This window comes from Lepidothrix coronata, unplaced genomic scaffold (assembly GCF_001604755.1).
Source record: "Lepidothrix coronata isolate B3197 unplaced genomic scaffold, Lepidothrix_coronata-1.0 Scaffold190, whole genome shotgun sequence".
In the NCBI taxonomy this organism is placed as follows: Eukaryota; Metazoa; Chordata; class Aves; order Passeriformes; family Pipridae; genus Lepidothrix; species Lepidothrix coronata.
Window position 1 is genome coordinate 768,595 of NW_016690370.1, and position 12,081 is coordinate 780,675.

The 12,081-nt window shown below is 48.5% G+C and overlaps 1 protein-coding gene across 1 annotated transcript in view; it reads left to right on the plus strand.

Annotated features, from left to right (window-relative positions):
* Positions 1-4,695: 4,695 nt before the first annotated feature.
* Positions 4,696-12,081, plus strand: part of IQCJ (IQ motif containing J) — a 44,703-nt gene continuing 37,317 nt past the window's right edge. Inside the window, exon 1 of the mRNA XM_017831366.1 lies at positions 4,696-5,056. Within this exon, the coding sequence (XP_017686855.1) occupies positions 5,048-5,056 (9 nt within the window). The 5' untranslated portion in view covers positions 4,696-5,047. The remainder of the gene's footprint in view (positions 5,057-12,081) is intronic.

Consider the following 12,081-nt stretch of genomic DNA (forward strand, 5'->3'; position numbering starts at 1 on the left):
TGGGCAGGGAGGGTTTTCCTGCCTGGAGAGGTGAGGAAGAGGGGCTGGAGCACAGGAGACCAGAGAGCTCCACGGAGAACTGGGGTTTGGAGATGTGAAAAAGCACCAAGGGGTGGTTTTCTCCTCTTGGCATCGGATTTGGGAATGAACAGAGGAATGTGCTGCCCAAGGCAAGAACTGTGGAACTTTCCAGCTTTACATTGGGCTCAGAAATGAGGATTTCTGGCTGAGAGCAGATGGATGTGCACCTTTGGTGGGGCATGGTGGGAGGCAGTTGTGCAGCCTCCTGGGGAATGTTTTATTGTGCCTGGCAAACTCTTCTTGGAAAAGGCTTAGGAAGATATTATTTGAGATGGATTTTTCTCCATTTAATGTGGCAACTTAACTCCTGCAGTCACTGGCAGCCTCTGCAATGCCCAACTCCAGTGGTGAACAACGTTCAGCCTTTGGAAAAATCCAGATTTCTTAGTAATTCTGTTTATTCTTCCTTTAAACAAACTGGGTGTTTAAGAAAAAAAAAAATCAATGTTTCCACCCTGGGTGTTAAAGAGCAGTGCTCAGGCTTTGTTTGCAGGAAAAAGGGAATATTTATTTCCTAGTTGATCAGGAACTCAAAAAGACCCTTTAAAAACTAGGTTTGGTGTAAGGAGGGAGGAGGACAATCACTGCCCTGACACCTGAGGGGCTTGGGGTGGGCAAAAGTCACCTGGAAGGGATGGAGGGAAGGGATGGAGATGGAGATGGTTCTTTCTGCATCAAATGGAGCTGATCTGCCCACAGCAAGTGGCTCCTCCTTCCCTGAGCTATAATTAGCTGACTTTGAATTCTACTACGTGGCACTTAATTTTAATTTCTGCTAAAAATTGGATAATAAAAATGGGATCTGTTCCTAATGGGGCATTATTATCTTACAGAGAGAGAAATTCTGCTCATTAATTATCCAGGGATACCCAGGGCTCCCTTTCTTGCAGAGGAAAAGCCACATCTCTCCCATGATGTTTTTGAGGACAGGTTGGTACCAGTGGCCACCACAGGTCTTGTGTGGTTGTATTTTGCTGCAGAGTCTGATTTGGGATCCCTCTCTCAGAGGGATCAGCAGCTTCTGGGATGTACCAGGAGGACACGGATCCTGGGATCACAGGAGCTCATCCTGGACACAGGGAGGACCAGGATCCCAATGCCCCCAGTCCAGGCCCTTTGTCTGGAGGAAGAAGCAACAAGAATCAGCAGCTGCTTAAAAAAATTTGGGTCTGATGCCCGGGCAAAAACCCACTTCCATGAGAAGCAAAGCCAGAGGAAAGTTCTTTTGCCTCCCTGCACGTGGATTCCTGCACGAGATGGCTCAGCCCTGGTAGGCAGATGGTGCAAGAATTGCTGTTTACTTTGCTATTTCTTCTTCTAAATTGTTTTTATTTTAGTGTGAAAAATATTTTAGTGAAAAAGGGATCGTGAACAAAACCTGGTTAAACTCAGATCTTCCTAACAGAGGGGGTAAAACCGATGGGGGGTTACAATGGGGGTGTCAGGGGGGATGCAGCAATGCCAAAGACCTTGTTTCCTCTCTTTTTTTTCCACAAGCAAATGACACAAATGAGAGTTGGGGTGTTGTTAAAGCACTTGGCTCAAAGAGCAGCTTTCTAGTGATCTTCTTATTCGAGGGAAAAATTAAACTTGTCTCTACCCAATACTCTCCAGATTGGAAATGCAGCTTTTTAGGGACAGAACTTCAGTGCTGGCATAAAAACCACGTCTGGAAACCAAAATGGGAACCAAAGGCCGAGTTCAGAAATTGTGGAATCACGGAATGGTTTGGGTTGGAAGGGGTCAAAGCTCCTCCAGTGCCACCCCCTGCCCTGTGCAGGGACACCTGGCACTAGCCCAGGTTGCTCCATCCCTGTCCAACCTGGCCCTGGACACTTCCATGCTGGCCCTGGTGCTAAGGAAGGTGTGGGATGTGTGGATGCAACACTCCCAAGCCTTCCTGGGCACAAGGATTTGATGTTCCCCCTGTGGTGGGTTGTCCAAGCATCAAGTGCCAGCACACCATAAATTTTTGGCCCCAAAACTGGGTGTTGGCCCCATGGGAGGAGTGGAATTGCCTCATTTTGATTTGTTATTGTATTATAGAAATTTCTCTCAATCCTGTTTCGCTCTGCAAAGCAGCTCAAGGAGGGACAGTGTTTTTCAGTCAATCATCTGCTGTTATAAATGGAAGGCAACTCTGTGAAAGGTCTAAAGGCAGAAATCCAATGCTCTGAGGGGAAAAAAACAGCTCAAGTGCAGGGAAGGGATGTATAACACAGCCCTTAAAACATTTCAGGCCAAGGTGGTTTGAGTTCTGCCTCAGCTCTGAGAAACACATGTGAAGATAAATGAAGGGCTGGAGCTGGAATTAGGGCTGTGCTGGTTGTTGGGACACTTGGCTGAGGGCAGGGAGGGACACAGCAGGATCCAAGAAAAGCAGGGAAAAAACCCCAACCTCTGAGCAAAACTTGCTTCGTTCTTTTTCCAACCTTAATGATTTTGTGATGTCTCAGAAGCTTTGTTACATCCTGGTGATGATCCCTTCTCAGTCACGGGGGGGACAGAGGATAGATTAAAAGAAATAACTATCAGCTGAGCATGCTATGTATTTTTTCAGAGCAATATGTGATTTAGACAGACTCCAGCTCAGGAAAATCCCTTATTTAGCCAATCCTCACCCCCTGGTTCGCTCCTACCCCTCCTCCCTCTGCCCAGCCCCTCGGAGCCAGGAATTCCAACACCCTCCAGCAGCTTCAGCAGCTTCCCCATCAGAAAGTGCATCTCCCTTTTCAGCTGCCAAAATATTTGACAGAAATGGGTGTTCTAAAGGCATGAGTGGAGCAACAGGGAACTTGTCTGAGGACTGGAGAGAGTCCTTGAGAAACTCAGTGTGCCCCAGGAGGGTGAGGAGCCTGTGGAGTCAGGAACTGGTGACATAAGATACATGATCCCACCTTTCCCAGGTCTCCCAGGCTTCACTTCCTCCATGGAATCAAAGATTTTGTCCATTTTTATAGCCCTGATGTAGTTTCTTAATTTTTGGTGAGTGGGTTGTTAGATGGTGAAACTCTCTGGAATTGCAGGATGGCTTGGGCTGGGATCTAAGGTTAGGCTTTAAAGAACCTTAAAGATCAAATATTGGGAAGGAATTCCTGGCTGGGAGGGTGGGGAGGCCCTGGCACAGGTTGCCCAGAGAAGCTGTGGCTGCCCCATCCCTGGAAGTGTCCAAGGCCAGGCTGGATGGGGCTTGGAGCAACCTGGGCTAGTGGAAAGTGTCCCTCAGCTTTGGAGCTGAGCTCTGGAGAGGATCCAAAGGCCGTGGCATCGCTGCCATTGAGGATTTCTCTGCTTCTAAACATCCCCAAATATTTTGCTCTTTGCACAAAGCTCTTCCCCCTCCCTGGGCTTTGTGTCACTAATGAATTCCTGGTTGTTTGTTCCAGTTTGATTCCCTGCCCACACAGGGCTGGTTTATTCACAAACAGGGAAGGATCCCTCCAGTCATTCAGCTTTGCTCGACTCCTCACTCTCCTTTGTTGGCTAAATTAAAACCCACCCAAAGCTGCAGGATCCTCGCTCCCAGTTTGCAGAGCTGTAATTAGGAGGAGCTGTATTTATATTTATATTTACCCAGGCACTGTCTGAACTTGGAGCCCCATTTTCCAGGAGTGTGTTATCAGGGCAGGGAATGAAAGCAGCTGAATTCAGCCCCTCAGTCACACAGTTTAACCCACACTGTGGGGAGCCTTTTTTTTTTTTTTTTCCCCTTCCCTTTTCCTGCCAAGAAAGTGTTTATTTACAAATTTTCCCTGAGTTGACATTCCCTTTGCATCCATGGCTGGAAAACCTCTGAACACAGCAGACTGCACATCCCTGACGTGCTGGGGTTCAATGGGAAGATTCAAAATTAAGCCTTTTCACTCCCAGCATTTCAAACCACCAATTTTTGCATGTTCTAGAAATTCAGATTTAGACACTTTCTTAGTGACCCTGTTTGCTGACACCATAGGGAGTCCTTTGACCTATGAAAATTTGGAATTATTAATATTTTTGTTTATTATCTTAACTCTGGGCTTGTTTATTTTCCCCTTATTGCCTGAAAAAGCATAAACATTTGGACAAGTTTAGTCTCAGCTCACTGACACTTTCACCACCTGCCTGAAATCATCTGAATTATCTCCATAAAACGCATTTCAGCTTCTTGGCAATAATAGAAAAAACCCTAAAGAAATTTGTTTATGTGCCTAAAGAGTGTTATAAAACCCTGGGAAGCCACTTTGAGACAGAATAGGAATTTGAGTTGCCACTGTGTGTGTGTCTGTGTGTGGGTTTAATACAATTTACAGCGAGCTGATGGAACGAGCTATTTGAAGTTTGTGCTGGCCCCTTGTCTTTTATATATATACATATAAATAAAAAATACATTATTTATATATATATAAATGAAAAATACATTATTTATATATATATAAATAAAAATACATTATTTATATATATATATAAATAAAATTTACATCAAGCTGATGGAATCAGCTATTTGAAGTTTGTACTGGCAAATATATATATAAAACGTGGAGATATATATATATAATATATATATGTATAGAATATGTGTCTATGTGTGTCCATACCTACCCCACGATTTAATTTTGGCTCCAGCATTGTTCCTGACCAAACGGGCTGCCCATCTTTGCCGCCTGTAAATCCAAGTTTCCCTTCATTCCCGCGGCTGCTCGGCTCGGAATGACAGCGAATCCATCCCTGCGCTGGAGAGTTGCCAGAAGTTTCTCATCTCGCTGGCTGTGGGCTGCGAGCTCCCGCTCTGGCTCTCTCATTTTTTTATTTTTTTTTTTTATTTTTCCCCCCTCTTTGAGGTTTTTCTGGTGCCTCCAGAGCGAGCTCAACTCCGAGGTTCGCAGCTTCCCTCCCTCCCGCTATTCCAGCCCCAGCCTTGGAGCAGCCGGGAGCGCGTGGCCGTGGGATTCCTGCCTTCCTTCCCCGCGGGCGGCTCGGCAACTTCACCATGCGGCTGGTAAGGGATTTAATTCTCTAAATAAAGCCCTAAACCTCCCCCTCCGTGCAGCTTCGGGGGGTTTTGGGGAGCGCGGCTTCCTCGGAACTCCTTAAATCCGGGATGCCGGGGGGCGGCGGAGCCCAGCGGGACATGGATGCTGTTTGTTTTATCGCCAGCCAGGGATGCACGGGCTGATTTCCTTAAGGAATCGTGGATCAGGCAGCACTTGTTCCTTGAGGTTCGAACAAACGGAGCTTAGCAGATGCGATTCCTGCCGTGTGAGTTTATCAGGGAAGCTGAGATGTGGGGCTGGGAGAGGGGAGAAGCATCTCCGTGTGGGGACAGTTTGGAGAAGATGCCTGGGAATTGGGAGGGCTGTGCCGAGCGCTGGCCACGCTGCCGTGCCGGGATTTCTCCGGGTTTAACAGCCTTTTGCCTTTGGCTCTGCAATTATTGGGGGCAAAACGTGGCTGCGGTTCGTGGGGTGACACCACGGGGGGCTCAGCCTCGGGATTCCGCAGGAATCCGAGCCCTGGAATAGCAGATCGATGCAGGGCTCCCGGAGGCAAGAGTTCAGCTGTTTGTGAGCAGGGAAAAGCTGCGGGCTGTGCCGGGAGCAGCGCGGGGAGCGGGGCTGGATCCCTATGAAGTCATCCAGGGAACGCGGCGGGACCAATCCGGGCTCCCACGGTGGGCAGGGGACTGAAGTCATTCAGCTCGGATTGATCGAGCCTTTATTTTTGGCGTTCCTGCCCCAGGAGTTGTAACAGGCAGAGATTCACAGATTTCCAGGCTGGTTTAGGAGCGAATCCTGTGTTCTCTCAGCAGAGCTTCCCTCAAGAGCAGCTCCCACAGGGTGTTCCTGGACATCCCAAACGGGGCACCCTCTCTGTCCAGGGCACAAAGAGCCCACGAGGCTTTTCTAAACACTGCTTGGATGTGTCCACACCATTCCAAGGCTATCCAGCAGAACGTGATGGATGGAAGTGGGTGGATGGAAACACCACAAGGTGGAAACTAAACCAGGGGGTTTATTAACTCTGAGGAGACAGAGCAGAGGAACATGAGACACCACAGGGAGTCCCAGCTGGCTGGGAGTGTTTCTTCAGGCATTCCATGGGCAGGGATCCGACCCAGGGGGTGAGGATCCATCCTGCCCAGACAATCCCTCCTCTTCACCCAGTGGGAAAGGAGGAGGAGGAGGTTTAGCATGTTGGTATTGATGGATCTGCCACTGCTCCCAGCTCTCGTGTGGGTGGGTGGAAAGAAGCAAATATTGAATTATCCTTTCGACAAAGCTGGAATTAATCTGAGCTTTTATGTTTTCCAGGACAACTTGTCAGACAATGTAAACTCATTTGCTAAATTGCACAGGAAAAAAAAAAAAAAGGCTGCTTTGGGAATACCTGATTTACCTAGAGCTGGATGTGTTTTCATTCCTTTTACTGCCTTGGTTCAAGTTTTTCAGCTTTCCAGTAGGTTGGAGGAGCTCCACAGGAGTCTTATAAATAAAAGAAATCCATAAAGAATTTCCCTGGGCAATGAGGTGCTGGGACTCACTTCATGTTCTCAGTGCAGCTCTGGAAAAGCCTCTGGCTTTGTGTCCAACACTTCCCCCCCCTGCCTGCACTGTGCATTTCAAAGAACAGATAGAATGTGAGACCTTCCCTTGCTTTAAATCTCTGGCCTCTTAAAACTCCGATTTTATGTCAGTTGAGGCCCCTGCAGGTTCTCACTCCTGCAGTTTGTGGACTCCTGCAATCTCAATAAAACCCAGGGGACCATTTCTTTGCCCAAGGGCTAAATCCTTGGTTTGTGTTCAGAAGCTTGTACAGACCTGAAACACGGGGCTGAGATCAAATGCAAGGCAGGTGTTTGTACTTACAGCAATTTCCCTGGATGCCACAGAAAATACAGTAGTAAATGACATATTGGTTGTGCTGTGCTCTCTGAAGGTGAAATTTTACTGTTTTGGGTACCTGTGGCTCTTAAGTGTCCTGATTTCAGCTGGGAAAACACACTAAACCAAATATTCAATTCTTTTGACATCTGAAAAACCTGCATTGTGACATCCTGGAGCACCAGGAGGGCCGGAATTGAGGTGGGCAGGAGATGTGGAACCCTCAGGTGTTGTCCCAGGTCACTGTGATGTCCCCTGAGCAACAGGGGCTGGCACCTGAGTCCAAACTGCTCCTCTGCACCAGCCTGGATGAATAAATCCCCCACAGCTACACCAGGGGTACCTGGGAATGTCCTGGGAAAAAAATAGGGATGTCTGGGGTTTAGCTGGAGTTTGGTCACAGGGTGAAGGCAGCTCTGCTTGGGCAGGATGTGGAGACAGTTTCATTTGGCAAGGTCAGAGAGTCTAAAAAGTGGTTTTGAGATGAAAAAAACCAGTGCTCAGGAAAATATCTATGAGGGAACAGTAATGATCAGCTCTTCTTCAGCATCTCTGTGAGGAGGGGAGTCAGCTGAGCTGAGACAACACTTCGTTTAAAGGGCTGGTAAAGGAGTGGAGCCCTCAAGTTGGCCTTAGGAAAACTGGGAATGGTGATAAATGGGTGTTGGGAGAACCAGACTGACATGGCAGACACTGAAATGGGCCATTAAATTGGAGTAGATGGTCCAGACTGAGCTGTGGGGAGACAAAGAGGAAAGGAGCTCCCAGCCCATGGCACTGGGGGGGATTCCCCAGGCAGTCTGAGGATGGATTTAGTAACACCTGGAAGCAAGAGACCTGTTGGAGATGGTGTTTGACCCCAAGCATTGATTGTGACGATGCTCCTCAGTCACAGCCAGTCCTCCCCTGGCCAGGATGGCTCAGAGGAGCTGCTTCCTGGTGCTAAAAGCAAAGTATATGTCATTTCCTAAATAGGAAAAATCAGGGATATGAACCACTCACCCACCTGAAACTCCTGCTTTCAAGGAGGGGAATCACACTGAATTATTTCTTGGGGTAGGAGAGCTGTAATGCATGAGATGATAAAGACACAATTATGCTGAATATAGGAAAATTTCCCTGTTGTAGGGTCTTTTTTTACAGCAGGCAAAAGAACCCCAACAGGGAGCCAAATGAAATTTTACTGCTTAAGCACTGAAAAAGAGCTGTGACAAAATAAATACAGCACACATTACACTGGGTAACTGGATTCAGGTTTTTCTTAAAAATCCCTATTGCCAGTCCGTGGCAAAAGAAATTCGTAGTAAAACTTGGGGTTATTTTCAGAACTCAATGAGGTGTTTAAATAGGACTGTTAAATTTGGAGTGTTTAAAACACCCGTAAAATGTAGGTGTTCAACAGGACTATTAAATGCAAAGGTGCTTTTCAACAGCAGCCACGCCATGCTGGTGAGGAATTAGGACAATAAAAGCAGGAGAACAGGGGGAACTTTTCCAGGAATTCCAGCCCAGGACTGAGAATATCATGTTGGATGCTCTGTGTGAGCCGCCGGATGCGGAGATTGGTGTCATCAACCCACCGTGGCCAATTTTAGGGACATATCTGAAAACAGCTAAGCTCCTTAGGAGCAAAGGGATTTGCAGGAAGTGCTCCCGAGCCCTTCTCCTCCCAGCACGGCTGGAATTTCCCGAAAGGATTTGTGCAAACACTTTGTAGGGTCGTCGCAATCCTTGGCGACACAAATCCCCCCTCCCTGCAGCTTCCCCTGCCCTTCCTACCCAGCCAACAGCCCGGGACAAGAACAAATTCCATGTGTTGGTGGTCTCGGGGTTGGTTTCCCTCCCAGAACGACCAGTTTTTCCAGGAATTCGGGGGATGGAGCACTCTCCTCTCAGTGCCACCTCGGTGCATCAGCCTAAAAGCAACCAGGTGTCTGCTGGAGGGTGTCTGTGGGAATCACTGTGATTGCTGCACCTGAAATCCCTGGAATTAGCCCCAGCCATGCTGGCTGAGGGGGGAGGAGGCCAATTCCCGAGTGTTGGGATCTCCACCCCGGTGGGGTGGGAGCTGGAGCCTTTTTGAGCAGGGAGAGCCAGCTTTGCCTTTCCCCTGCCTCATGTCTGAGGCGCCCTCTGCACCCTTGGACCTGAGTGATGGTGGTGAAAAACAGGTAAGAAAGTGTTATTCCTCTTCTTGGGAGGGCTGGGAATGCGAGTGCAGAGGCATCTCCTGGAGCTGTTTGTCATCCACGTTTGCACCTTGAAAGGAGGAGTGTTCAAATGTGTTGTGGGGGGAGCAAAATGTGGAATTTGCCCTATGGAATAACCTGCAGGCTCTGGAGAGAGGTGGCTGCTTTTCCTCAGCCTCCATGGCTCCCATTGTCTCTGGAAATCTGCCTTTCCCCCTGGGAAAGGTGACTGGGAATTGCAAAGTCTGTGGAGATGCTGCTGGGCAGAACCTGCTTCTCTGAGCAAGTAGGTCCCAATCACCCGAAGCTCTGGAACTCCCTGTGCTGGGTTTTGGGTCTGTGTCCTGAAGCTGAATTGTCCCTGGAACTCGAGTGTTGCCTTTGGTTGGGTGTCAGCAGGATGGACCTGACTTAGCCTTGGTTGTGTTGCTGCTTCCAGATTTGATGACTCTGTTTGAGCAGGTTTTTATCAGCTTTGTGCTGTTGTTCCCATGGTACATTTGTCTCCCTGAAGAACAGGGTGGGAGATTTTCTTTGGGGTTGGGTGTTTGTTAAACTCAGGAGTTGAGAGGAAGCAGTTTCTGGGCACAAACTAGAGAAATAAAATAACAATAATAATAATAATAATAATAAAGCCCTTTGTTCACTGTCCCAAAGGCACAGGAGCTGTTCTTTGGGGTGTGTTGGAAATGCTTCATGGCTGGTGTCAACTGCTCAGAACAGAACTGGGAGGGTGGGCAGGCCCTGGCACAGGTTGCCCAGAGAAGCTGTGGCTGTCCCATCCCTGGAAGTGTCCAAGGCCAGGCTGGACAGGGCTTGGAGCAACCTGGGCTAGTGGGAGGTGTCCCTGCCCATGGCAGGGGGTGGAACTGGATGGGCTTTAAGGTCCCTTCCAACCCAAACCTCTCTAGGATTCTGTGATTCTGTGACAGAAGCTTTTGACTGTAGGAAATATAAACTATTCCTGGTCCAGTAGGAATGTTTTGAGAAGCTCCTCAGGAAAATGTTGATACGTTTGCAAGAAACCCAAAGATGCCTTGTTTGGTTGGTTTTGTTGTGTGTTTTTTGAGAAGAAAACCTACCAGACCATTTTGTAGCTTCTTCTGTACTGGCTTTCTTTAAGGCACAGAAACACCTTCATACAATACAAGAATACATCAAAAAATGCAGTTTCCTACCCTTCAAAGCTCTGCTCCTTCTAAGAATGATCAGGAAAGAGGAAAATCCTTTTGGAGTGACCTTTTCCCTCCTATTTCCAGGAGTCCTGCCGTCCCTTCATCCCTGATAAGGAGTCCTCACTGCAGGGTGTTAATTTAGCCCATCTTGTTTATCCTTGCCGTGGTCCCACCTCCTGCAGCCCAGCCCTCCTGGCACATCCATCCCAGCCCTCCTGGCACATCCATCCCAGCCATTCCTGCCATCTATCCCAGCCATTCCTGCTGCACCCCAGGGAGCTGAGCCCGAGCTTTCTCTTGCCATCCCGGGCATCATCCCAGAAACATTAGGCTTGGCAATCTTTCAGCAGCAGTGGCTGGTGATCACAGGAGCTGCTGCCAACATTCCCTTGCCAGGGAGCAGCAGGAACAGCGGCCACACCTCGACAAAGGGCCTAATGAGCTGCATTCCCACCCCCTCAGGAACAGGGGATTCATCAGAGCAAAGCAAACCCAGCAGCCCTGGCACTTCCTTCCAGGGCCTTGGAAACATTCTGTTGTCTGGGTAGAGCAGTTTGGGATAAGCAGCCAGGACTGTGTTGGTGCTGGAACGTCAGTCAGGCACTGGAGCTCGAGGGCTCATGGCTTTAATCTTTGGTTAAGGAACAGAAACATCTTTTATACAATCCTAGAATACATTAAAAAATGCAGTTCCCTACACCTTACAGCTCTGCTCCTGCTGAGAATGATTAGGAACGAGGAAAATCCTTTTGGAGTGACCCTTTTCCCCTCTGTTTCCACAAGTCCTACCATAAGCTCATCCCTGACAGTGAGTCCTGACAGGATTCACTCAGGGATTTGCCATCTCTGCTGGTAAAATGGGATGTGGCCACCTCTGCCCACATCCCAGCTTGGGTAATGTAGACAGACTTTCATATTTCAACCAGGAAATAAATGACTCTTATTGAAAGCACAAGGAAAAAAACAATATTTGGAATGAAAACTCAAGGGATGTGGAGATTAACTGGGCATCACATCCAGGAAAACACTGAAGGGTAACCAAGGACCAGCCTGTAAAACACTGAAGGGCAACCAAGGACCAGCCTGTAAAACACTGAAGGGCAACCAGGGATGTTCTTGGTGGGCCCTTCCCATCCCTGAGCTGTGGTACCTGCTGGTGCAGGATTGGGTCACAGGACCCTCTGTCCCCAGCTGGAGGATTTCCCTTTCCCTTTTGTTTTCCCATCCTTGTCCAGGATGGAGCTGCAGCTGCAAAGGTCAGACAGTGTCACACGCTGGAGTCGGGGTTGTTATCCTTGGGAGAAAATTGCATCACTTCAGCTCGTTCCCAGAGGGCATTTCTGCCCTGAAAAATGCCCTCCCTGGGCTCTCCAGGAACACAGAGAGCACAGCTCAGAGAGCAGAGTCACTCCTGAGGCTTGGTGAGAGCTGGGGTTTGGTTAAACTCCGTCCTAAAGTGCAGGGAGGTGCAGCTGAGGATTGGTTGTACTGGAATGACCTTTCCTCAGAAAACTTGTCCTTGCTCTGTTCCCACAGAGCAGCTGTTTGCCAAAGCATCATCCCTTCATTTATCACCTTCATGGAGAGGTGATGGAAAGACAACTGCTGTCAGCTGTCCCAGCCCTGGGAGTGTCCAAGGCCAGGTTGGACAGGGCTTGGAGCAACCTGGGCTAGTGGAAGGTGTCCCTGCCCATGGCAGGGGTGGCACTGGATGGACTTTAAGGTCCTTCCAGCCCAAACCAGTCTGCAGTCTGTGAAAGCCCAGGAATTAAAATCTTT